Below are 26,813 nucleotides of genomic sequence, written 5' to 3' on the forward strand. Positions count from 1 at the left end.
TCCGGCTTCAATCTCGCTCCTTACAATAATAAGATGACTTGATTGGGTTTTGATGGAGAGCGGGGGTGAGCTGTGACAGAAGCTGCAGTCCCCTCCTACTCCCATGTCAGTCCCCGGCCCTGGGAAACACAAAGGATGATCCATTAGAAGCAGGGAAAGCAAAGAGAAAAAAATGCCTGAAAGAATGGGGAAATAAGGGAGATAAAGGAGGGGAAGAAAGGATAGGAAACAGGAGAATGAGAGAAAGAAAAGGGAGAGAGAGTGTTTAGAGTGGGTAAGAAAAGTGGTCTCAGAATGAGGAAAACATTGCAGAGAAAAAATTAATGGGAAAAGGAGTGAGACAGTGGAAGGCATATGTAGCTGAAGGGTATATTCTGAGATATTTGCATTACTTCAGATCTAGAAATATAACACTATGGCAGTCCGACTAGGAGTGTGTGCCTTTGGAGAGGACAGATGCCAGCAGAGTGGTCCACAATAGAGTGGCAAGCAAGTAGCATAAGGAATAGAACTGGAGCAACTGGAAACAAGAAAGAATTAGGAATATAGGTCAATGTCACACGGGATGTGCCTATGACAATGGGAGCCAGAGAAGAAGGCCACGGCAGTGGGAAAAGGGGCAGGTCCTTGCCATAGATCATCTTCCCCAAAGAGAGAGTAAATAGCAAGAGCTCCAAAGGAGGACAGTAGTTCTTTGCCAGCCTTCAGCATGTTCTTTTTTCTTCGGGAGACCCGCCGACTGAACAGTGAGGCATCATGCCTGCAGGCGTCTAGTTCCCGACAAGGTGCTCAGAGGCAGTCCAAGGGTGGACATTTCCGAAGGACAAGCAGTTGGTCCCATCAAGAAGACCGGCAATCCATGCAGCGGCCCAGGATCAGGAGCACTTCTGACCCTGCCTCAACCACCGCCTCTGGATCCCTCTCTCACACCCGCTTCCAGTTGGGTGATGGAGCAACTTTGCCTGCAACCAAGCCAGAGGACAAGCCATTGCAAGAGGATGTCGGAAGGATCACCTTGGCTCACGCAGAAGATAAATGCCTAAGTATCAGGGATATGGAGCTTAGCCTCACTTCTGTCTTTGGGCAGGTAACTTAAAAAACTGGGAGCAGATGGGGGAAGCCATGACAAGGAAGAAGAGTGGGCCATCCAGGAAGAGGAGGGGGCTGAAAATCAGGGAATTTATACTTGAGGTCCAATGGAAGAAAAGCTCAAATAAGAGAAATTCTCCAGTTATCAATATTTCATCTTCTATTATTGTAGGGTTTTTAAAAATATTTTATCTTTTTATATAAAAAGAACCATTCTAGGCTTTTCCCCTCTTCTTATTTTTTTCATAGCTAGAAATCTTGCTTTCCTGCAATGTCCCAAGTTAGCTCAGGATTTTTCAACATTTACTATGTTGGCTGGGGAGTTAGCCATATATGAAAAGTCATAGACTTTTTACTCATTACAGTGGGACCAGCTGAAGAAGTCTGGAGGCCAAGATCTGTTTTTTTTTTTTCTTCCTAATCTTGAAAATCCTTGTGAAGGAATTCCTAATAAGGAGGATTGGCTCCTTCTGTAATTTAAAATTGTACCAATTTGAGATGGTACAATATTACAGTATTGGTGTCCCCATCCAATACTGCGGGGCTTTGGGCCATAACTACCAATTTAGCTCTTCCTGCTCCAGAAGAAATTAAGACAATTTTGCTGCATTTCTGTTGGAGCTATGAGTGGATTGGTTTGCTATTAGTAGAAACGCCTCCTTTTTCTTTTTCTCCCTCACACTGTGAAAAGCAAATGCAGTGAAGGAGGAGTGGGGTGGGTGGAGGAGGTAGCAGGATAGCATCTGGCTACCATTTGAATGTGCCCTACAGAAGGGAGCATAGGCTGGCTATTACACAAAACAGAGCACAAGGATACTTACATAGGGGAACGAAAATGTTGCACTGGAAGTATGCTTTCCATTCTGCCATGGTTGTTAAAAGGCTTGCAAAAGATAACTATTCTTTGAGGATCTCACTTGCAATAGGCAGACCATGGTAAAATGTAACTTTGGATGGGTAAGTCTAATGAGACCTGAGGGGTTATATCAATTTTTATAATTTAATAACACAAACAACAAAAGGGTGGTGGATTTGGCTGTCAGATCAACAATTCAAGCCCCAATTTTGCCTTTAAAATGAACAACGCGACGCTAAGGCAAAGGGGAAAGTGGTGTAGATGGTCTTCATTTAGCAACTGCCTCACACAGCAACCATTTGCAGTTACAACATTTATGAAGAAGTAACTTTCCACCAATCCTCACATTTACGAACTTTGCAAGTCTTAAAACAAAGGAAAGCTGAAGTAAGTTCATATACTCAGTTGCAGTTTCACTTAATGACTACTTCACTTAACAACCACATTTCCAATCCCATTGGGGTTTCTAAATGAGGATTACCTGTATTTAGCTACAGCGCTAAATGAGCAATAGAAGGACTGTATTCAGAAATCTTGTTGGACATTGGATTGACACAGTGCTAATATGAACAGTTTGTAGTTTATCAATAGTACGTGGTTCGTGGATAATTGGCAATAGCAGGTAGAGAGTTAGAACATAGAACAACAGAGTTGTTGGAAGGGACCTTGGAGATCATCTAGTCCAACTCCCTGCACAAGCTGGAGAGTTTATACCATTTCAGACAAATGGCTGTCCAGTCTCTTCTTGAAAACCTCCAGTGATGGGGCACCCACAAATTCTGAAGGAAAGGCATTCCACCGCTTAATTGTTCTGTTGGGAAATTTCTCCTTTGCTCTAGGTTACTTCTCTCCTTGATTAGTTTCCTTCCAATGCTCCTTGTCTTGCCTTCTGGAGCTTTGATAAATAGTTTGCCCCTCCCCATCTTTGTGACAGCCCCTCAAATACTGGAACACTGCTATCATATCACCCCTAGTACTTTTCACTAGACTAGACATACCCAATTCCTGCAATTGTTGTTCCTATGTCTTAGTCACCAGCTCCCTAATCCTCTTTGCTGTTCTTTTCTGCACTTTCCAGAGTCTCAACATCTTTTTTATATTGTGGTGACCAAAACTGGATGCTGCTGCTACACACTGTTGGCTCATTTTTAAGTGATTGTCCACTTGGACTCAAAGATCCCTCTGACAGTTACTGGCATTGAGTCAAGTTTGACTTAGTCTGTACCTGTACAGTTGGTTTTTCTTGCCTAAGTGTAAAACCTTACTTTTATTTACTTTGAATTTCATTTTGTTAGACAGGGCCCAATGTTCAAGTCTGTCGAGATCCATCTGGATCTTGAGCCTATCATCTGGGGTGTTGGCTATTCCTGCCAGCTTAGTGTCATCTGCAAATTTGATGAGTTCCCTTCTATTCCCTCATCTAGATTGTTTATGAATATATGAAGAGTACTGGGCGTAAAACAACCTTGGGGAACCCCACTACTTTGTTCCCTCCATATAGATGTAGTTTTGTTGAGGACTACATGTTGAATATGGTTTGTCAGCCAGTTACAAATCCATCTGGTGGTGATGCTGTCTATCCCACATTTTTCTAGCTTACCAAGAATACTATATGTTGTCAAATACCTTTGCCAAATGCCTTTCTAAAATCTAAATATATACTATGTCCATGGCTTTTCACTGATATATTAATTTAGTCACTTTGTCAAAGAATAAAATAGGACTTGTTTGGCATGAACTGTTTTTGATAAACCCATGTTGCAACTGACTATAACTTTGCTTTTACTAGATGTTTGCAGATTTGTTGCTTGATTATCTTTTCCAAAATCTTTCCAGATATTGATGTCAGGCTGATTGGTCTGTAATTTCCTGGATCTGGGATCCCCCCTCTTTTTTTTGGAAGATGGGAACCATATCAGCATTTTTCCAGTCCTTAGGTAGTTCCCCTCTGTTCCAAGAACTTTGAAAAATATGGTTCAAAGGTTCTGAGATCACATCTGCCAGTTCCTTCAAAACTCTGGGATGTAATCCAGCAGGACCAGGGGTTGGTTCTACTTACCTTTACTACCAGTTTGCAACAGGAGCACGCGCGCATGCACAGATCACCCGTGATGACGTCATGGCGGGTGGGTGGAGCTTCCCGCCGGTTTTACTACCGGTTCCATAGAACCAGACCGAACCGGGGGCAACCCACCACTGATCAGGACCCAGAGATTTGAATCTATCTAGAGCTGACAGGTGTTCTCTTACCTTATTTTTGCTTATTTTAATTTGCATTCCTAGCCTGTCTTTTACTTTTGTTTTTGGTAAGTTGTTTTTATTTTCTTTGTAAGTGAAGAAAGATATAAAGAATGAATTAAGCAGTTCTGCTTTCTCTTTACTGCCTGTTATATTCTTGTCATGTTCTCCCATGAATGGATCGATTGGGTTTTTTTTACTTTTCTTGTTTTTTATGTGTTGAAAGAAACTTTTAAAATTGTTTTTGACATCTGTTGTAAATCTTAATTCATTCTGAACCTCAGCTTGCCTAACTTCATTTTTGCAGGTTCAGGCAATTTGGTGGCATTCTGCTTTAGTTATTTGTCCCTCTTTCCATTGTTAGTACTTATCTCTTTTTTCTTTCAATTTCAATTGGTCAGAAAGTTCTTCATGCATTCATGCTGGGGTTTTTCTTTATTTTCTTGTGTTTCTTGATTTTCTTGGTTGAGCCAGTCTTTCCTGGTTTGATGCTGCTTCATGCAGTCTAAAAATGGGGTGATATGTGAAGCTTCCTTGTTGATGTCCTATGGGGTCTTATGCTTCCTGAAAACCATATCATCTCTAGAAAAAAACATACCCAAACTTGAACAAACTCAAGTTTAAGTTTATTCATATTTAAGATCTGAATAAAATGACTGCACATTGATTGGTTTCCCTTTGCCTCAAAATCAAGTTAAGGTATGTAATTACTTCTTCACAGAACATGCTGACTTTAGAACATTGCAAAACATGAAATGAAATGCTATTTTTATGATATCTCCAAGAAGCACATATTCTTTCATTCTTTTCCTATACAAATACAATGGTCATCAACACATCTGAAATATTACTTTTTGGTGAATAATCTAAGATCTAAGGATCCAACAGTCAAGAAATGTGCCTCTGTAATGGTATGAGGAAATGACTTTGGGAGATTGGGGAAGAAATACTGCCTAGGGAATGATCAGATAAAAGGGGACATATAGCCCACAACTGCATAATGTGAAGAGACTCAGTAAAGGAACCTTCCTAACTTCTCAGACTGTAAAAGAGATGGTGGGAGATTTGTACTTTCAGATGTGCAAGATTCTGTTAATGTAACCTTACAATAAACTAGACTTAGTTCATCTGGTCATGTTTCCTGTCTGATCAACTTAGGAAGGCTGACAGCCTCAGACTAGCCTTGGTAAAGTAGCAATGAAGCCTATTTTATGGGGGGGGGGAAACATATTCAGATTCCAGGATGTGTCTATACCTGCAATGATTAGAACTGAGCAGGCAATGGCTTTCTCTGTGACATCCTGTGGAAATGAAAGTCAGACTTTGAAGAAGCAAGATAGAAAGAGTACTGATGCTTTTAAATGTTGTGGTTGGAGAAGTTTATTGAGAAAACCATGGACAAATCAGCCCAGAGTTCTCTCTTGAGGCACAATTGATCTGGCTGAAATGATCATATTTTGGATATATTATGTTTGCTCTTTTGAGAAGGCTATCATGCTGGGAAAAGGGAGAGGAGAGGAGACGTCAGCAACTTTATTTGTTATAATAATTTGATTAATTGTATAAATCTGCAAATTTTCTGTGAACAGATGAAGCAAGTCAATGAATGTGATTGCTCTGGCATAACACTTCCACTCTTAAAGCTTTCTATTTTTTTCTAATCTAAACCTGGGCCTTTCCCCTGTGTTATATTTGAATTTTCAATAAGCTGAGGAAGACTACTTTGTGTTAGAAAGGCCTTAAATACTTAAACAAACAAGCCTGAATTTCTCTGCATGCCTTTATGATTCACAAAAGTTGATCAGATTGTATGACCCAAATATGCTTTTAAAATAAGCCCTCGATTTGTACCAATTTTCATAAATGCTACAATTGTAGTTTTATTTCTCACTGGGGAATTGCTTAAACAAGATATTGTTTTTCCATTTCCAATATTTCTCTCTTCCAATTTCTGTCCTGAATTAGTGTTAATTATAACAGATGTTCAGCAGTAGTGAGAATGGCCTTGAGTGTCTAAATACAGTGGATTTTACTAGCTCATTCAGATCTTTTGCCAGTTGTATGTGCTACTTTGTACGTCCAATGATGCCAGTAGAGCTACAGCATCTATACACAGTGGAAGCAGTCCATCCTTGGTGCAAATATTTCAAAATATAGATGACTGTCACAGAGGAGATTATGGCCACATATACTCTGACAGAGAGGGAGATCAGTTTATGATTCAGGGACTCTCTGTTTGCAGGCCTCTGACTGAGATGGAAGGAGGCAAGAGGAACAAACTATGGATAATGTTTTTCTTCCTGGGATACTGCTGTGCTCAGAGAAAGAGATGTCTGCTTGCCCCTCCATTCTCTGTTTCAGCACCATCTATTATTGAGTTTTGCATAATCCTGAGGATTATGGTACTACTCTACGCCTTTCCCCCTCCATTTACTTTCCCTTAATATTCTAGATATATTCAACAATAAAAACCCTGAAAATCCTCAAAGAGACTAAAGCTCCTAGAAGAGAATCACTTGTTACTATAAAAAACCCACTGCCATCAGCGCCAGCTGCCTGCAGCCCAATGCTCTGCTCCGTGAGATGGGGGGGCCTTAGAAGCCATGGGCAACTGCACCAAAACCCTTGGCCAGCGACTCTCCAAGGTAGGGAGAAAAAGATGGAGGGGAGGGGGGCCCTCATCCTGTTGCATTCCCATTTTTCTGTCTGGCTTCAGCACGTTTGTCTACTTTCCTTGTTTCGTTGTGTCTGTCCTTTAATGTCCAGATTTGAGGCCTGAATTCTCTTAGAAAATATGGCAAAATGTCCCCATTTGGTGAGTGTTTGTGGAAAAATTCTTTGCTTTGCCCTGTCTCAGACTAATGGGCTTTGAGGTATCATCCCAAGATCCTTTAGCTCTAAATAAAAATTCTCCAAATTGTTGGGATGTTTTACAGAAGAATAATTCAGGAGACTGAAAATGGCCCTTATCTTTCTCCGTTTTAATCCTTAGTTTACCAGCCTGATCTATTTCTTGCATCCAGTGAGTGGGGGAAATGAACAAGTTGTAACCCAGGATCAGAAAATATTGGTTCATGGAATTGGGTCCCATTATTTATGCTCACTCCCACATTCTTGCACTTGGTCAAGGTCAATCATCTCCATTCTTGATGACTAGGTGAGAAGAACCAGCCTGTATCCCAGTATTTGCATACCAATTTTGTACACCGCTTAGACTATCAAATTAAGGAAAGGGTGACAAGACAGAATGGAAAGAAAGAGAGTGGGGAATTGTTTAGTGAAGGAAACAAAACATGTATGTTGGAAAAAAATATTTAGGTGTAATAGTAGGAAATCTATGTAGCTCAGGGCTCAATTTTTGAATTATTGAGGTTCTCTTGGTTGTTTTCCTACAGATGTTTCATTACCATGTTAGGTAACATCATCTCTAGGCTTATGTTTCTGTCTGTTGTTAAGAGTCATGTTTATGTAATCGTCAAAGCACTCTAATTGTAACTTTTGCAAATCTTTGATAAAGAGAAGACATTCAACCAAAGCTAAACAATAACAACCCAAAAAAAAAAAAAAAAAGAGGGAGAGAGAGAGAGAAGCTGCCAAACAATTTTTAAATTTGAAAGCATGAGGAAGATGGTCTCTGTAACCAAATTCTCATGAACAGGTCAGCCCAGTTTTTATCTCTGTCTATGTTGCTTCAGTATAGAACTGCGTAAATAAGCACTCTATATGATTTCATAATCCCCTTTTTGTTAAATTAAAAAGGATGATTTAGTGGGCATTTTTGGAGAAGTTTGAAAAATTTAAAGTTGTGTGCTTATGTGGCGAAGAATATTTACTCAGAGTTAGGGCATTCTTTTACACCGCCCATGTTTTAATGACTTTTAAGGAATATTTCACTACATACCATTTAAAAATCAGTTTTACTTCTATTTAACTTTTATATCCATTGCTGGATAGAAAGTATGGGTGTTTTAATGCAACACACATGAAGGACATCTGGTTAGGAAAGAAACATAGTTTGCCAAGAATCCTGTTAAAGATTCATTGCCCTCCTCGCCAAACCACATTTCCTTGAGATTCAGTCTAAATCTGTAGGGATAATATGTAGGACAAAAAGCAGAGAGATCATTAGGAAAAATGAGCACACCTACCCTAAAGGTGTTATTGTTAGGATCCAATGCTTGAGGCATTGGTGTATGAATCCCAGCAGTATGACATTTTGGAAAGAGTGGAATATGTATTCTACGTCTCCCTAAAACTATGTGTATGCATTGAGTAGGTGCCACGAGTATCATCTATGGCAGGGGTGTCAAACTCACGGCCTGCAGGCTGGCTGCATCACGTGCTGACCATGCTCGTGCCTAGTTTAGCGAAGGGGAAGGGGGAAGTCGCGATACATCAGGTGACAATGCCATGATGACGTGAGTTTGACACCCCTGATCTATGGTATTAGGAAAATACACCTGCTTGTACTCCAGCATGGATCATGCTGCACTGGTGTTATAAACAACGCTTTTGACTCCCATTAAGGATTCACTGAAGGGTTGTGCAGGTTGAAATATACTGTACCGTCAGCTGGCTGACATCAATTGATGGATGTTAAGGTATTTCTCAGCTGGTAACATTTCTCTGTTGTTCCTTGTTTTTCTTTTGTATTCTTGTCCTTTTTTCCTTTCTGTCTATTCTTTCCTTTCCATTACATTCTTTCCTTTCCTAGAATCTCCCAAGAGTCAGGAATCTTAAACCCTCAGGCGTGATAGTATAGGGCCTTTAATCAAACATACCTAATTGCAGGCTATTGTGAAGGAGAATAAGCAACCCTCAGAAGCTCTTGACTCCCCAACCTCTTCTAACAGCAAGCTGGATGAAATGGATGATGGCACACAGCATCCATCTTTGCAGAATTACTCAATGTTGCATGGCTTGGTGGGGCCAGCCTGCATCTTCTTGCGCCAGAGCATCGCCATCTCATTGATCGTACGTACTCTGCTTCTCCTGTAGCTGCCACCATATCTCCACTTTCCTCAATGACCCTCTGCCCTGCTGGTATGATTCTCCTCACTTACCCTCTGTGTAGTTCCCCCACTGCTCCATTATGAATTAGCTCACCTTCAGAGTTTTCTGCTCCCTCAGAAATCCCACTTAACACCTTTTCTGCATACAAATTATAAATCCCTGGATGTATAAAAGTGTCCTTCAGTGACTTCATTGCCCCTATGTCAAAAGCTCGGAAACTGGAAATATTAATAATTAATAGGGATATATTGATATGCAGTTGTTTCATGCACATTATGTTACTGCATGCCCGATAAATCAATAATATTTACACCATGCCATAAAAGAGGAAAGTGAGGTTACTGGGGTTAGATTCTAAAGAATGTGATGGAAAGCAAAGCTCTTAAGGCTATTTGGTAGTTCATGGCAAAGACAATCTCCTATTTTGAGACTCCACAATGAGCAGATCGATCTTTTAATAGCAGCTTTTGAACAAACCTCCAACTAGGTGAACCCTTTTAACATATTGCTATACTTTACCTGCTCAATGTCAATATCCACAAAACACCCATTTTTAAAAGGAACTATAACCCATGACCCATTGGGTTATCCTTCTTTCCACATATAATATAGGCTGGCATTCTTTCTCCTCCCCTCAGGATTCCCAGAAGAACCCTGGGAAAATGTCCTCCTTCACCTTGGCTGACACACATATTACCTGCCACTTTGCTGGGGGGAGTGGGAAAAAAGACTGTCCTAAACAGTGATGAAAATTGTACCTGTGCTCCTCATCCTTGTGTGTTCCCTCACTCTACGTTGACCAATAGCGCCCCCCTCAACCCTTCTCCACCAGCAGGCATCTGAATTACTCCTCATTCTTCCCTCACCACCCACTAAGAAAATTTAAATTTCAGCCTTGTTTCCAAAGCATCCAATCACCAATCCCCTGTCAGGCTTTGCTGTCAATTGGATGCAAAGGGTATGTCCCTCTCATTTTTCCTTGCACCATGCATCCTATGGCTTTCAGGAATGTGTAGTTAGAAATAACAATCCCAATGCCTGCGGCAATCAGCAGTGATGCTGCAGTGGCCACAACTTTGCTAATACAACTGGTGAAAAATTCTTGAAATTTCAATTACCTCAGAATAATGGATCCTGGATTCTGGATGCATTCTTTAAATTAGCCCATTTGAGGTACCTTAATTCAAAACTTGTTGCAAAATGTCTTCCTTCTGATTCACTGTTTTGCCCAATTGAAGGTTACAAATGGATGGGGGAATCAGACATAAAAGGTATTCAAATAAGCATCAGTTGGCAAACTGTTTCTGTTTTGTCTTTTCACTGGCCTCTACTCTTGTTCTCTCCTTAGGACCGAAAGCTGCGAGCGGAAGAAATTGAAGGTAAAATGAAAAATACTTTCTCATAATTCTTTTTTAGGTCTTTTCAAGCTCAGCTAGTCTGCATGCTGATCTGAAATCTAGGGCCCTGCAGGCAGCTGAGAAAGTTCTTGAAAGACATGTCAGGAACAGGTGATAAACTGGCAGCTGAGGGCAGCATAGGGCTTGACACTAGTCACTACATGATGCTCCCCTTTAAATTTTGATATGCTTCCCTGCTCTGAAAGAAAACAGTTCTTAATCCTAGACTGAATTAATTCCATAGTATCATTTAAGGTATTTTCATCTTCCCCTCAATCTGCTTCTCACTTCCAAAGGAATCTCAGAACAGCCCACAACTGTTCCTGCAGAACTCAAGCTGAAGGGGAAACAAAATAAGAGTTACCAGATAGTGCTAGGCCACCTTCGTCCTTCTTCTGTCACTGCTTTGTTGGTAGAAGGATGTGGTGCCACTATAGGCATCTCCATCCTGTGTAGTAGTGCATTTTTGCCATTTCTGCTGTAAAAAGTTTCACAGTTCTAATTTTGTATGGTTTTATCATTTTGCCTGGGTTTATGAGCTTGTTTTTTTTTTTTTTTTTTTTTTTTAATTAGATTTATATGCCGCCCTTCTCCGGAGACTCAGGGCGGCTTACAATGCGTTAAGCAATAGCCTTCATCCTTTTGTATATTTATACAAAGTCAGCTTATTGCCCCCACAAACTGGGTCCTCATTTAACCTACCTTAGAAAGGATGGAAGGCTGAGTCAACCTTGAGCCTGGTGAGATTCGAACCTGCAGTAATTGCAGGCAGCTGTGTTAATAACAGGGTGCTTTAAACCACTGTACTACCAAGGCTCTTTCACTGAGAATATTTTTAATGGGAAGCAGATTAAATCAATGGTACAGGTAATATAAATAACAAATATCCCTCAATAAATGTGGAGTGCAAAATCAAACATTATTTCATTTCTGTAATGGAGGAGGTTGTTACCCTTTAATGAATGCTACTGAATTAATGATAATTTTATCATTTAAAGAATTGTAAGGATTTTTTTCCCTCTGGTGTGTGTGAGGACCTTTCTCCCAGCTTCAGTCTTGTTTAGCTTTTCCTCTAACATAGCAAGAATTAAAAGTCATTGGAAGATGATGGTTATGGCTAGGAATGTTCCCTGTGTACTTCACAACTGAAGTAACACACATTGCTGCCTAAAGGGGGTCTCATAAGACCTAAAGTCTAAATCTTCATTAGTCGATCCTCCTGCTAAGAAGTGCTGCTAAATGAGAATTTATTGTGCAGCTACACTCTCTTGTTTATAAAACTTTGTGAGACCAACTGACATTTGCAATTCTACCACTTTCCCCATCATTTTCTTCTACTGCAGAACTTCAGTTAAAGATGGCAATGTTGAAATAATAGCACAATTTTTAAAGATGAGGAAAGGAAAATACATCAAACAAAGTGGGAAAAACAGTCCCAGGGAAGATCAATTTTTTCCCCCTTTCTAAAATTCTTGTACTTTTTATTTAACAAAATAAAACTAGTGGTGATCTTTTTAAAATAAAAGGTTTGCTTTTCTATCATGAGTCTGGATTCTGGAGGATGTGAAGGCTATCCATTATAATGAGACTCATAATGATTCAGTTGCAATGGTGATGGCTGCATTGCTGGAAGATCTGTAAGACCAAGTTAGGGACAGATTGTCATGGAGAAAATTATGTGGTTGCTAAGAGTTCACTGATTTAATTGTTTGTAGTCAAAATCAAGAATTAATGTTAGTAAGGTATCATTTTGCTTATTTAAACTGGGAAAATCAAGTTTGAGAGTTTCTACTTAACATTGTGAAACTGTCTATCAGGAGTTATGAAATTATTCAGAAAATTGGATTTTCTGATAAACTTTTACTGAGCAGTTGATGAAATACAGGCATTATCAAGGGAATTAATGGAATGGAGTCTAGACATTTACACATTTTGCTGCTATCTTCTAGCTCTCTATTATGGGTACTTTTAAAATACTATACTAATTTGCTAAAAAAATAGGTGTAAATTACTGTAAATCACTGATTTAATTTAGTATTTAATTGCACCAATTTGTTTTGTTATTTGTTTTCTCAAGCTATGTTTTCTTTTAGGTACAATGCTATTCTTTGCTTCTTTTCTTTACCCTATATCCCTTCCTCTGAAAATTTGGGATTTGAATGCCTATGGACCAGGGGTGGGTTCTACTTACCTTTACTACCGGTTCGCAATGGGACCGCGTGCGCTTGCTCACTTTGCTCACATGCGTGCACGCTCTTCTGTACATGTGCAGAAGCATTTTCATGATGTCAAGGTCAGTGGGCGGGGCCTCCCGCCGGTTTTACTACCAGTTCTATAGAACCGGTGCGAACCGGGGGCAACCCACCACTGCTATGGACCATTTTTGGTCTAATTTTCCTTGAGTAACTTCCAAAGTCACTATTAAACTGGAGCAGAGATGTTAGAATTGGTAAAAATATTGTGTATATTGCATTCTGTCACTCCATTTCCACTTTTGTATCAATTTGGTGCATGCAAGACATGGATGGATCATAGTATTTTCAAGGAAAACAAATTTAGGAAAAAAAGGGTAATGTGGTTCAGCAATAACAATTTCGGATTGCTGCCAAGATATAGGGATCCTATATCGACAGAGCTGAGCACATAGGATAAAAGACTGGAAGTATTAACCTCTGTCTATGGAGATTCTCAGTCATCCAGCTCATGGTTGTCCCAAAGGTGCTTTTTCAAGAGGCAACTGGACTTTCTTGTTTTTCTTTAAAGACATTTCACTTCTCATCCAAGAAGCTTCTTCAGCTCTGACTGAATGGTGAGGAATGGAAGGAATGGAAGTATGTGCAAATCTGTATATTGCAGAAACAAAATAACCACTTCATAAATGCATGGCACAACGTAGAGAACAAACCCATCAGGACAAGATTCAGCAGTCAGTCTGCCTTTAAAAGACAAAGGCCACTCTTTTGAAGACAACGAAGTCCACATTTTGGACAGAGAGGACCGCTGGTTTGAAAGAGGGGTCAAAGAGGCCATCTGAGGTCAAAATTGAACATCCCTCTCTCGACAGAAGGGGAGGGATATGACATCATCTATTTCCAGTCTACAACACAGTCCTTTCAACAGCTCCCAAAAGGCTTCATACCCATTTGCACTACTCAGGTGACCCTGAGAACCCAAATAAACCTCCAAGTGGCCTCAGTGACTCTAAAAGAATGCAAATGACCAGCTGTCTGCAAGGAGTATAAAACCTTCTATTCCCTACCATCCAGTCAGAGCTGAATAAGTTTCTTGGATGAGAAGTGAAACATCTTCAAAGAAAAAACAAGACAGTCCAGCTGCCTCTTGAAAAAGCATCTTTGGGTATTAACCTCTTATTTTTGAAACCCTTTTGCCTACATACCTTTCTGTCTGGGTATAGGTGGCTTGGTAATTACTACTACCACCAATACTTTCCAGAGAGATTTTATGTGGTGAGAGAGAAATAGGAGCCTCATAGACAATTTGCTTTATTAAGATAAAAAAAGGAAAAAAATATTTTAAAAGGTATAAATTCCTTTGCTCTACCTCCTTGAGCTGTGTCACTAAGGAAATCAATGCCACCCCTTTGTGGGATTCATCAATCTCGCAAGGCTTGTCTAGAATAAAAAATTATTAAAACGGGAAAGAGAAAATGCAAAAATCAGTTTGTAGTTTTAAGCTATGTGCTAAAATATTCGATGGCTGTTAGCTCTTCAAGGTGGCCCAGACATGAAACCAAAACCATAAGTACCAATGCTACCTTTATTATAAGATTACTATAGTAAAACCTTGCAAGTCTGAAGGCACTTGGCCCCTCCTGGGCCTTTAATTACCAGAGTACTAAGGAGGGTCCCTTCTAAGATGCTTTCTCCACCCCTGTCTTTCCTTTAGATTTAGTTCTCTCTTATCAGACTGTTGTCAAGGCTGTGATTCTTCCTCCTGTCTCCAAGGTTTTTCACAGCTCATTACATTGGAAAGAAGATAAAAATACACATTTCAATTTAAAAGGATCTCTCACTGAAAAAAATTATGCAATTATATGAAGAGAAGGGCTGCATCTTGTCACCTGGTATAAGGGCTGGCAGGCAGGCTGCAAGTGTAGACCAGAAGGTGGGGACAGGGGCTCACCTGCCTATTAACTGTAGTTTGTTATAACAACTTCTCTCCTTTCAGAGCTCAAGGAGGCTTTTCGGGAGTTTGACAAAGATCGTGATGGCTACATCAGTTATAAGGACTTGGGAGAATGTATGCGAACTATGGGCTTCATGCCTACTGAAATGGAACTCATAGAATTATCTCAACAAATTAGTACGTACCTTCTTCTATAAGTCTGTAATGCCTAAGGAATACTATGCAGTAAGGGATGTCCCATTGAGAAATGTCTTCCAGTTGCCTTTAATATGGATTCTGAGCTTTACCTCCCCTGCCTCTTTATCTTTGAGTGCTGGAATTAAAATCAGCAATACCTTTTGACTGCCTCTCATTCTTGAATTGCTTTTACAGCACGGATGTTAAAACTGACATTCATCTCTTGATCCCTCCAGTGGTGGGTTGCTACCGGTTCGCCCCGGATTGGGCGAACTGGTAGTGATGGCAGCGGGAGGCTCCGCCCACCTGCCTGGATGCTTCTGTGCATATGCAGAAGCTTCTGTGCATGAGCAGAAGGGTTGAGTGCACGCACGAGCGCGTGCATGCCCATGAGCAAACCAGTAGCGATGGGTTTTGAAACCCACCCCTGGATCCATCCCAATCAGTCATCCACCCTGTTATGAAGAGCATCCTTGAAATTATCTGCTACCTTGACTAGGAATATCTCAGGCTGATTTAGGATGACCACTTTCAAGATCATCCTTAGTCAAGAAACTCAGGGTGATCTTGAGCCAATTGCTGTCTCTCAGCCCAATCTACCTCAAAAGATTTTCAGGGTGGAGAAAAATGACAAATGGGCACAATATGTACATAACTGTGAGCAATTAGATGAAAGGTAGCATATAAATTAAACAAATAAATAGAACCCCCAAATCTTAAATCTTTGCTACCATTGTGAACTGTACCTAGAAACCCATTGTAAGAAATGCAGGGACTCCAAAATAGATGTCATATTATCTCACACACATCCCATTCAAATGTCCACCAGTTAGCAAGCAATCTACCTGAACGTTGAACTAACTGCAGCTTTCAGGTGGTCTTTAATAATAGCCCCATATAAACCATGTTGCAGAAGTCCAGTTGAGTGGAATAAGGGTATGAGTCATTGTAGAAAATCCATGAAACCTTTTTGGGTTCCTTTTTCTCACCTCCACAGAGCATTACTGTTTTGTTTTGTTTTGTTTTGTTTTGTTTTGTTTTGTTTTGTTTTGTTTTGTTTTGTTTTGTTTTGTTAGTGCTGAGACCAAGCACACTTTTAAACCTTTTCTTTCACCAATCCCTTAAAAACTCTTTGAAGTCAATCCCCAATCATTTCTCCTTCTGCCAGTTTGAAATGCTGAGAATGGCAGAGAATGCGATGAACTGATCAGTATTTCTTCAGGATGACCAGTAAGGAAAAGCCAAACAAACAAACAAGTAAAATTCAAACTGCTGCAGTTCCTGGAATGAAATCTTCTCTCTCACACACATCCCATTCAAATGAGAAATAGCTAGCACCTCCATTTCCCCACCAATATTTTCAGTTTGAATTGAATCTGAATGTTGTTGTTTAAACAATCTGAACAGTTGCTAGAAAAGGAGCCACTCTGGTCTCTACAGCTTCTGTCAGGGGTGTCGACGGGTATGTGGGTGCCTTTGTGTGTCTCAAAAATGTCTAGATAGCAGCCACAACTATGTAATCAAAATCTCACCCTTGGGAGACCCCTGGATTTTGCTAAAAAAAATTGTGAACTGTGATGCTGCAAGGGTAGCATGTTAGCCACTTTTCCCAATGGCTCTAACCATGGTGGTTGGTTACTGTGCTAAAATGGGTGTACTCGGTCCATGTTGTTTTGACTTTTTCAATACCATTGCAAGTGTTCCCAGGAGTCCCGTAACCCAGGCAAAGCAAGTAGATGTGAAATGAAGAATAATGCTTTTTCGCTTCTTTTCTGCAGGGGCAAGCAGACTGCAAAGCTCCAGGGGGCTATTTAGGTTTATCTCCCTCTCCCTTCCCCACCCCCCTAGTGATTGCCTTGAAACAAAAGTTCCATGGAGTATATGTGTTAAACAGAGGTGGGAGGTTTGCCTTGAATTCAAGAAAAGGGGTGAGGCAAGAATTTCCATCAATGAAGAAAAGAACCATGCACAAAGATTGTTTCAAAGCTTTGGAAACAGTAATACTACCCTTGCTGCAGTTGCAGCTGAGCTGAAAATACTGGCTCAGCTTATTGAAAATAGACAATGGGATGGGATGGCAGGAGCCAAAACTGTTTTCAAATGAAGATAGAAGCCTCACATTAAAGATGCCCTGAATGTGCAAATGGTTGTGCTAAGGAAAAACTACTGACTGTGTAGACTTTCTAACAGGGTTCAAATTCTGATTATTTAGAAAGCACCTGAGGGCAGGACAAGAAGCAATGGATGGAAATTAATCAAGGAGAGAAGCAACCTGGAACTAAGAAGAAAATTCCTGACAGTTACAACAATTAGTGGAACAACTTGCTTCCAGAAATTGTGAATGCTCCAACACTGGAAGTTTTTAAATAGTGATTGGACAACCATTTGTCTGAAATGGTATAGGGTTTCCTGCTTGAGCAGAGAGTTGGACTATAAAACCTCCAGGGTCCCTTCCAATTCTGTTATTCTATTCTATTCTAGATTGGTAACAGTCATTTTACTTTAAATAAATATACACAATCCACATAAAAGGGAATTCTGTTGGGGGACATGGTAGTTAGAAAGATGAAACTCAGTTTCTCCCAGTATGAGATGGCTTTGGCTCATGATATAAAATATTTAATTTTGTGTTGCCCTGCTTCTTCTGAAAATGCCTTTATATGTCTACAGCTGGAGGAAAAGTGGATTTTGATGACTTTGTGGAACTGATGGGCCCTAAGCTGTTGGCGGAGACAGCAGACATGATTGGAGTTAAAGAGCTGAGGGATGCTTTCAGAGAGGTGAGCTACAGTTATACAGTTATAAGGATCAGAGATAGTAGTATTATATGCATGCCTGCTACCTTCCCATAATATATTATGGCTAAATACGTTAATAATGATTTACTGAATAAACCACATTTGGCTAGTTTCAGTCATAGACTGTTGCTTACAAAACGATTCTGGATGAGTTGAGTCAACACACTAAGCCATAAATAAGCAAATCACACTGAATCAAAGAGTGGGAAAACCATATGTGACAAATTGCATGATCACATATGGTGAGCAAAGAGTGGCTGGATAACTATATATTGTGGATGTTTAATTTTGATTAAATTGTTGCAGCCTTGATTCACAATTTTAAGTTAGGCAGTATCAACAACCATCAAATGCTTTAAACAATTGATATGTGTACCTTCAAGATGATCAACGTTTCATCAACCTAAAAAAATAAATAAGAATCAAGTCACAAAGTGAGAAACTGACACCAGAAATTATGTCCTGAATTTTTCATTTTTGATTCAGCGTCAAAGCGAAGAGTGAATGATTTAGTCATTGCTAGATGTGCCAGATGACACCAAGGACTCTGAGGATTATTCTCATTCCGAAAAACAGAGGACCCTGTTACTCAAATTTTCCTCCAGCTTTACACAAATACAGAGGTTCCACAAGCAGAAGTAAAAAGAAATACCTCAGTTATTCCTTAAGGATACATGAAACTATTGTTAGGTTGTACACTATTAAAAAAATAACTCTAAGGCTAACTTGTAAAGGAAACAAATCTTAACTGTTTTAATTAAGTTTTCTCTTACTATGTAAAATATCTTTGAGTAACTCTCTTACTCTTGATATGCATAGATTCTAATGTGATATTTAGACAAGAAATAGCTTTATCATTATATTTTAGCTTTTTGAAGTATTGTTGTTGCGTAAGAAACCTTCAACCAGGTTTTTCTCTGCAGAATTCTGAGGAAAATTCAGGGGTATTGTTTTTCTTCAGTTTTTCATCCTTGACTAAGAAGTATATCCTCCATACTTTAACTGCTGTTTGTTTTTTACATTCTTCTAGGTCATGCTAATACCCCACCTTCAGACTTTCCCCCCTTCCTTAGGTAAAACAGACATAAAGGTATATTCTTTATGTATCAAAATAATTCTTAGTAAGACCAACAAGGCATTGGAGAAAACCGATAGAGAAACTAATCAAATACTTGTGAAATTAAGAAGAATCTTCCTTAGTATTGTCTGTTTTACTGGAATCATCTAGGTATAGGAAATAATGAAATGCTGGACTCCAAGGATGTTGTATATTTGGGTTTCATTGAAAACAAGTCACGAGTCTGCAGGCAGAGAAAATTATTTAGAGTAGTAACTGGAGACTATGGTACCATTTTGAACTGAGAAAGCAAAATTACAAGTGATTATTTTCAGGCCATTAGGAACCATCCTCTTGCAACATGCAGAAACCTAAAAATGTTTAATTCACATATACTGTAGCTGTCAAGCTTTTGCCTGAATACATCTAGCAAACAGAAATTCACCATCTCACAGAATGATTGGAGTGTCAATATGCTCTTCTTGTTAACAAACTGGGTAGAGTTTCCCTTCCTGTAATTTACATGCATTCTTCCATGTCTATGACTCTGGGATGAGAGAAAAACAGTTTTTGTGCACATTAATGTATTTTAGGAATTTAAATTGTGTTGTCATTGTTTGTTCTCAAGAGTAACATTCACAGTTCTTTCAATCTCTTTTTATAGACTTAGTTTTTTTATAGATTTAATTTCTAATCCCTAATCATCCTCATGGCCTTGTTCTGAGCCTATTTCAAATTCTCTGAATCCTTCTTAAGTAATACTTCTTAACTGCAGCAGCTACCATAGATGTAATGAATGCTTTTTCAGGCATGATTTTGGTTTTGAATTTGCAAAATTCACATGAGTATACCTTGTAATGTTATTATGTGCAGCTGCTTGAAATGTCTGCTGTATGCAAGCCCGTTTGGATGGGCAGGATATATACGTAAGGATGTATTGTATTGTATTGCATTACATTGCCCTGTATCAACTATTTGTTTACTGACTTACTTATTTATATCCTGCCTTTATTTATATCCTGCCTTTACTTATTTATATCCTGCCTTTATTATTTTTGCAAATAACTCAAGGTGACTGACATATCCAACACATCTTCCTCTTCCTATTTTCCCCACAACAACAACCCTGTGAGGTGGATTGGGCTGAGAGAGAGTGACTGGTCCAAAGTCACCCAGCTGGCTTTGATGACTAAGGTGGACTTTGAACTCATGATTTCCCGCTTTCTGGTCTGGTGCCTTAACCACTAGACCAATTGCCATTGTTTATTAGTCAGCTAAGAACAGAAAACAATACTGGGTTCAAATAAGACTGGAGAAGTATGAGAGATAACTAAATGAAGAGTGAAATAAGGTGTTTGTGTATTTTCTCCTTCCAGTTTGATACAAATGGCGATGGGCAGATCAGCATAGCTGAACTACGGGAAGCAATGCATAAGCTCCTAGGGCAACAGTTGAACTACCAAGAAGTGGATGAGATTATCCAGGATGTTGATTTGAATGGGGATGGTCTTGTGGACTTTGAAGGTATGACAGGGAAAGTCCTTTTGGGATGAAAACTTTTATTTTACAAATAGAGTAGGATGTCTGAACTGAAGCCGAGAGACTATTTGGAACTTGGTTTTGGTTTTGGGAAGGAATATATTGAACAGGCTGGGAGAAAAAATATATATTAGGACTTACCAATTTCTATTTAATAGAGAATACAGTCAAAAAGGGACAGCTTGAAAGCTAAGATTTTTTTAAAATTTCAAAGCAGCAAATACTAACCAGAATACCTATATATAAACTTAACTTTTAAACTCAACTGCCGTAGAGCATTTTATCTTTTCCTATTGGCAGGCATATTTTAACTGGAGAAGATAAACATGTGAACTCAATGGTTGGCTCTAAATCTTTACTCCGTGAAGATTTTTACTCAGTGAAAAACAGCAAAATCATGTTTTGCTCCTATAAAGCTCTGTTGCCTCTTGCAATCTATTTACCTTTCTTTCTTTCATTCTTTTTTTTTAAGGGAGGGTGTCCATTGATACATATACATCTGTTTCTTGGTCAAACTAGTGTGTGATGAAATACTGTAATATTGGAAAAATGAGGTGAATTTTTACAAAATGAGGATCTATAGCTAACTAGTCCATTCCTACTTCTCAGCAATGTTTTTAAAAATGATACATTCTTTCTTCTCTCCTAATGTGCTGATATCCTGGCTCTTCTCCATATAGAGTTTGTACGGATGATGTCTCGCTGAGAAAAACAAGCAGCAATGTAAGAATGAAGTGCCTTGAGAAGGACAACTGCCATAAATTCCAGCTTCAATCAATCCAGCCATTCGGCAGCAAAGAATTTCCCACATATCTTATGTTTTCTGCCTGGAACCAAGCAGCTATTCCTATAATCCAGAGAGTTCAGCTAGTTTCAGCACCTTTAAAGATGTTGTGGACATTAACCAGAGGAATACCAGATTTCTGTATTAAACGTGGCCATGAACTTCCCATAGATTTCAGATGCCATCATATCTTGATAACTGTTTGCAGTAACACTGAATTTCCACTTTGTTCATTCCAAGCAGGCTTAACCAACAAATCTCCCTAATTGTGTGTATTTGTGAAAATATTCCAAATACCTCTGTTCTACTATAAGAAGGGCTGTTTCTCTTTATTTGTTCTTCCTCTAACAGCTGTTTTCTGTTTCAAAATATATTTTGCTTTCCACTGTGGCATAAATAATATTTCATCATTTCTAATATGCCATATAAAGTCATAAACTCTTCGAAATGAAGGCAAATATACACGTTCCAGGATAACAATACGAAATTGAATTTGGGTTGGTCACCAGATGCAGAGATTTACTGGAGTAAAGAGTAAATCTCTGGTCCCGTTGATTGACCCAAATTCAATTTTGCACCATAAACTCTTCTTCCTAAGCAGGATAGAAATGCAAAGTGGTTGACTTATGGCCCCAAATAGAATTGCTAGGATCTAGATAGGCAGCTGGTTACTCTTAAATCAGTTTTAATGTCTGAATAAAACTGATGATACAAAAATATTGATCAAGTCCACAGGAAGTAGCATCTGTGATCCAGAGATGTATCTATTTTGATGGAGCTGGAATGCTAAAAGATAGAACTACAGTACTGCTTCTTTTGTCTAATTCCAGGACATATGTCTTCCATACACTCCATGAAAACATATGCTTTGTAGATCACCCTCTACCATGCCAGAGTACATGACACAAAACAATGGATAAGTCACAGGAGGACCAATTCTGATTGAATGTTAGAAAAAATATGCTAACTGTAAGAACAGATTAGTAGTGGAACCAATAACCCAGAGGAAGGTAGACTCCATTTCACTGGTTGTGGCCAGCAAAGACAATTATTTGTATGAGATGCTTTAACTTGGATTCCTGCATGGAGGAAACTCAATGACTAAATGTCCCCTTTCAGGACTATGATAAAAATATATTGATCTATTTTATTAGTAATTTTGTATTTGTATTGGTAATTTTTAGTCTTCTGGAGAACCCTAGAAACTCTTGGAAGCTTGCTAGAATTCCCACAAAAAAAATTGTTGAACTAGCTTTCCTATTGTGTCTTTGAAAATGTACAGCCTAAGGGGAATGTAGAATGAGCTTCAAGATGCACTCAAACACCAGAACCCAGCATGTTGTCCTAAATAAGTGTGCACCAAAATGTTTCACAATTTCAGAATGATTTCACAGCAGACAAATAAAAGTCTACGAAGATAGGGATTCCAGAGAAATCCAAATTAAAGCATTCCCAAAAGATGTGTAGTCCCTTCCTGAATACATTGAGCAAAGAAAAGTAACTGCATTCTTAAACTGTTCTTCCTGCTACCATTTTTATAACTATCAGAATCTCCCTCCTGTAATTTAAATTCATTTTCAATAACAACAGAAAACAGGTCTTAAATTTTTATATATGTACCATCTTTTGATTACAAACTGAATATGAACTAGCAATATCGTACTTGAGGAGTCTGTCATGTCCCCTCTCACCTTTTATTCTGAAGGCCAAGCATCCTTGTTCTTTTAATTCCTATTCTTCAGATGTCATTTTTAGCCTTCTAGCCTCTGCTGGTTTTCTTTGAACATGTTTCAGTTTATCTGAAACTTTCAGGGGGAATGCAGACAACGGGTACAATTTCTTCCTATTACCTATAATAATTTGGTTATACATTTGCCTTTTTATAGCCAGATGAACTGCTGGTTCATGTTCAGCTTCTAATCAACTACTGTTCCAAAAACTGCTGCACAAGTATTATAAACAAGCCAATAATTTTCTATTCTATAATTGCATATTTTGTTTTTGAAGTGAAGAATTTTGGCATTTGTCTCTGTTAAATTTCATTCATTCTCAGCCCATTTCTCTAATCTGACAAGTTTGTTCTGAATTTTATTTTCTTTGGAATTATCCTTCCCAGTCCTGTCATCTGCTAATTTAATAAGCATTTATTCAGCCTACATATGCAAGTTACTAATAAAACATATACTTATTTTACAAGTTTTATTAATGCAAGTTATTAATAAAAATGCTGAAAGACCCAGGGCCACACCTTATTTCTGCCCCCTCAATACCTCACCTAGTTTGATGAAGAGCCTTTAATAAACACTTTCTGAGTACAATTTTCAGGTAGTTATGAATCTATTTATTATGCTATTACTCCACATTTCTCTAGCTTGCTAACTAGAATGTTATTCGGTGCTTTTATTGAATGCCTTGCTGGAATAATACTATGTCTACAGTATTTCCATGATAAATTAAAGAAGTTAATTGATCAGAGTTACATTACAGTTAGTATGTAAGATTTCTTTTGGTAAATCCAAAGAGAGTAATTTCTATGTTTGCAGATAAAGCTTTTTATGATCTGCTCTAGAATTAATAAAACTCTGGTCTATGATTTGTAGGTTTCTCCTTTTTCTCTTTTTGGAAGGTAATAGACTTCTCTAGTGATCTGACATTTGATTCGCTCCCAAGACTATAGGGAGTGTACACTCAAAGATAGTACAGGTGCTCAATCACCTCATTTAGTGATTGTTCAAAGTTACAACAGCACTGACAAAAGTGACATATGACAGTTTTTCCTACCTATGACCGTCGCAGCATCCTCATGGTCATGTGTTCAAAATTTAGATCCTTGGCAACTAACTCATATTTATGATGGTTTCAGGGTCTTGGGACCATATGATTACATGCAAAGTCAATGGGAAAGCCAGATTCACTTAACAACTGTGTTACTAACTTAACAACTACAGTGACTCACTTAGAAAGCTTGTAAATGGAGCAAAATCCACTTAACAACTATCTTGCTTAGAAACAGAAATGTTGGCCTCAATTGTGGTCGTTAAGTCAAGGATTACCTGTATATAAAAGTTCAGCTAAGCCATCAGGAAATTCATTCAGTACCATATAATACCAATTAATCTGCATCTGGAAATTTACAGTAAAAATAATAGGTATTTCCTGATTGTGTTTCTCTCAATATCATTAGACATACAAGTGAATGGCTGAAGCCTTAACAAAGTGATGAATAGAATAGAGCTGGAAGGGACCTTGGAGGTCTTCTAGTCCAGCCCCCTGCTCAAGCAGAACCTATACTATTTCAGATCAGCGGCTATCTAGTTTCTTCTTAAAAACTTCCAGTGATGGAACGCCCACAATTTCTGAAGGCAAACTATTCCTTTTCCTAATCCAATTGATACTGGTAGCTTTCTTATATTGCATTTACAGAAGTGATTTATTAAAATTCTGAAAAATATTATTATTATGTTTATGGGACACATTTGAAGTGCTAAAGATCAAGATTATTAAAAGTAAAGGGGTGGAATATAAAGTTGGTTTATTTGATCAAGGTTAAAATAGATATGTTGTTATCTCGGGTAATCTTTAGTGGATTTATACAGATCAGGACCAAATGACAAAGTATTAAGGTTTTGTTAATAGATGAGATATGGAAAAAAGAAATCATTTGTTGTATTTTAAGAGAAGATGGTAAATTACATTTTTTTCTATAATCTTATTCTTTCTTTTTCTTTCCTCACACCAGACCTGCAGATGAGGATGAAGATGGAAATAATAATTTAAATTCAAATAAACATTAGCATAACAGCCACACAGATTGACTAAAGCAACAAAACAATGAGAGAATGCCTTGCTTAACATAGCCATTTTAAAATTTCTCATTAGGTATGATTCCCATTGTTACACAAATTAAACTTTTGGACCAAATTTTGACACAGCACTTTGTTCTCTTTCCAAATGCACCCCTACTGTTGTCTAAGGGATCAAAATTATTCATAGGGCATCATCCTAATCTTATTCTAAATAGATTTCACATTAAAATGTTTGTGGAAATTGGCTTTTAATTTTTGTTGCATTTCCATCATCCATGACATAAACACAGCATTTTTCCCTCTATTATGCCTAACTAATAGATTCTTGAAGATGAGTCCCAAGGGATTATGACTAGTAAAGAAAGTATTCATATTTTATAGCCTAAATCAGTACAATATAAAGTTGCGTTCGTTTTTTAAACAGAAGAAGCAAATTTAAAAAATCAATACAATGGATATTGTACTGTATTTATTTGTTTGTTTGTTTATTTGTTTATTTTATATTGCCGCCTATTTGACCATGGCGATTCAAGGCGACTTACAGAATACAAAACCACATTTAAAACAATAAAAACAAAAAGAATCAAATAAATTAATATAGTACACTATACAGTGGTGGGTTTCAAATAATTTCACCACCGGTTCGCCAAAAATGTGAGCGTGCACATGTGCGCACACATGGCTTCTGCACATGAGCACACGCATGGTGAGGCTCGACCGAGCAGCCTTTTGGGGCCTGGTCCCCTCAATCTCTGCTCTCTGGCAGAGAGAGAGTTGGGGCAGCGGCTGCTTCTCTCCACACTGCTGGGAGAGGGTCTTGTACAATTTAGCAGCTGTGAGCCATCGCTTTCCTCTAAGTCCCATCCAGACAGCGCTGTGGCACAGAGAAGCAGCAGCCACCCCACCCACCCACCCGTCCCTGCAACAACAAACCACACAAGCCATTTAATGGGTTCTATCCTGCTCTGGGTTCCCTAGGCCCGCCAGCAGAACCAGGTCTTCAGCGCCTTCCGGAAGAGTATTAGAGTGGAGGCCATTCTAATCTCTGGGGGAATGATGTTCCAGAAAGAGGGAGCCACCACGGGGAAGGCCTTTCTTCTGGATCCCACTAGATGTATCTCCCTTGGGGATGGGACTCACAACATTCCCTGCCTCTTGGCTCTGATGGGTCAGGTAGAAGTGACCGGCAAGAGACACTCCCTCAGATAACCTGGTCCCAAGCTATGAGGGGCTTTGAAGGTGACAACCAGCACCTTAAATTGCACCCGGAAGCAAATCGGCAACCAATACAGCTCCTACAGAAGAGATGATGATACATGTGCACACCGAGGTCAGCACAAAACCATGCGGGGTGCTGCATTTTGTATACAGTCTGTACGGCATGTTGGAACAGCTGTTTTTTAATAGATGAACCTGCCATATATTTATATATATACTGCTATAAAATACCTTTCTTTAGCTTGGTGTTCTACAAGTAGAATGGATTCCAATCTCTGATTCTTAGCCAGCACTGGACTTGAAATTCAGACTCCAATGGCATGAACTACAGCTCCATGAAAAGTTTTGAAAAGTTTAAACTTTATTTTTTACGTTTCTGTTTTCATTCCCCTTGTCAAAAAAAGTTGCTGCAATGGTCATAAATGAGAGGATTGGTTTTAAGTCACTTTTTCAGTGCAGTTTTAAATTTGGCCACTAAACAAATGGTTGTAAGTTGAAGACTACCTGTACCTCACTTTTATTCACAGGGGAAAGAGCAAATAATGAACTTCTATCATGTAATATATGATGTAAGTGCATAGCTGTAATTTATGTGATAACCCATCATGATTTTGACACTTGCAGTTTGCTGCATGTTCGTGAATTGCCCTCTCCCCATATGCCTACTATCTGATGGAAAAAATTGTTCAACTAAA

General features: G+C 38.8%; 1 protein-coding gene across 3 annotated transcripts; it reads left to right on the forward strand.

Annotated features, from left to right (window-relative positions):
- CABP2 (calcium binding protein 2) lies at positions 1 to 25,063 on the forward strand. Of its 3 annotated transcripts, none has more exons than XM_034420265.3 (7): positions 1 to 1,087; positions 10,545 to 10,575; positions 14,782 to 14,916; positions 17,587 to 17,696; positions 20,148 to 20,295; positions 20,991 to 21,033; positions 24,834 to 25,063. In XM_034420265.3, exons 1-6 carry the CDS (start codon positions 710 to 712, stop codon positions 21,014 to 21,016), a joined length of 828 nt encoding a protein of 275 aa, XP_034276156.2. In that variant the 5' UTR covers positions 1 to 709; the 3' UTR covers positions 21,017 to 21,033; positions 24,834 to 25,063. The 3 variants fall into 3 exon arrangements, with proteins under 3 accessions (XP_034276156.2, XP_034276155.2, XP_034276157.1); XM_034420266.2 differs by lacking the exons at positions 1 to 1,087; positions 24,834 to 25,063 and adding exons at positions 6,636 to 6,828; positions 8,975 to 9,157 and having other exon boundaries at positions 20,991 to 23,409; XM_034420264.3 differs by lacking the exon at positions 24,834 to 25,063 and having other exon boundaries at positions 3 to 1,087; positions 20,991 to 23,409.
- The last annotated feature ends 1,750 nt before the right edge of the window (positions 25,064 to 26,813 follow it).

This window comes from Pantherophis guttatus, chromosome 1 (genome assembly GCF_059756535.1).
Source record: "Pantherophis guttatus breed Tessera chromosome 1, ASM5975653v1, whole genome shotgun sequence".
Lineage (NCBI taxonomy): Eukaryota > Metazoa > Chordata > Lepidosauria > Squamata > Colubridae > Pantherophis > Pantherophis guttatus.

What these genes read in the sequence shown, in the direction of transcription:
- CABP2 (XM_034420265.3), top strand. Translation starts at nt 710, where the DNA reads ATGTTCTTTTTTCTTCGGGAGACCCGCCGACTGAACAGTGAGGCATCA. An exon ending in GCGAGCGGAAGAAATTGAAG is followed by an intron (nt 10,576 to 14,781) that starts GTAAAATGAAAA and finishes CTCTCCTTTCAG; the next exon opens with AGCTCAAGGAGGCTTTTCGG. An exon ending in AGAATTATCTCAACAAATTA is followed by an intron (nt 14,917 to 17,586) that starts GTACGTACCTTC and finishes ATATGTCTACAG; the next exon opens with CTGGAGGAAAAGTGGATTTT.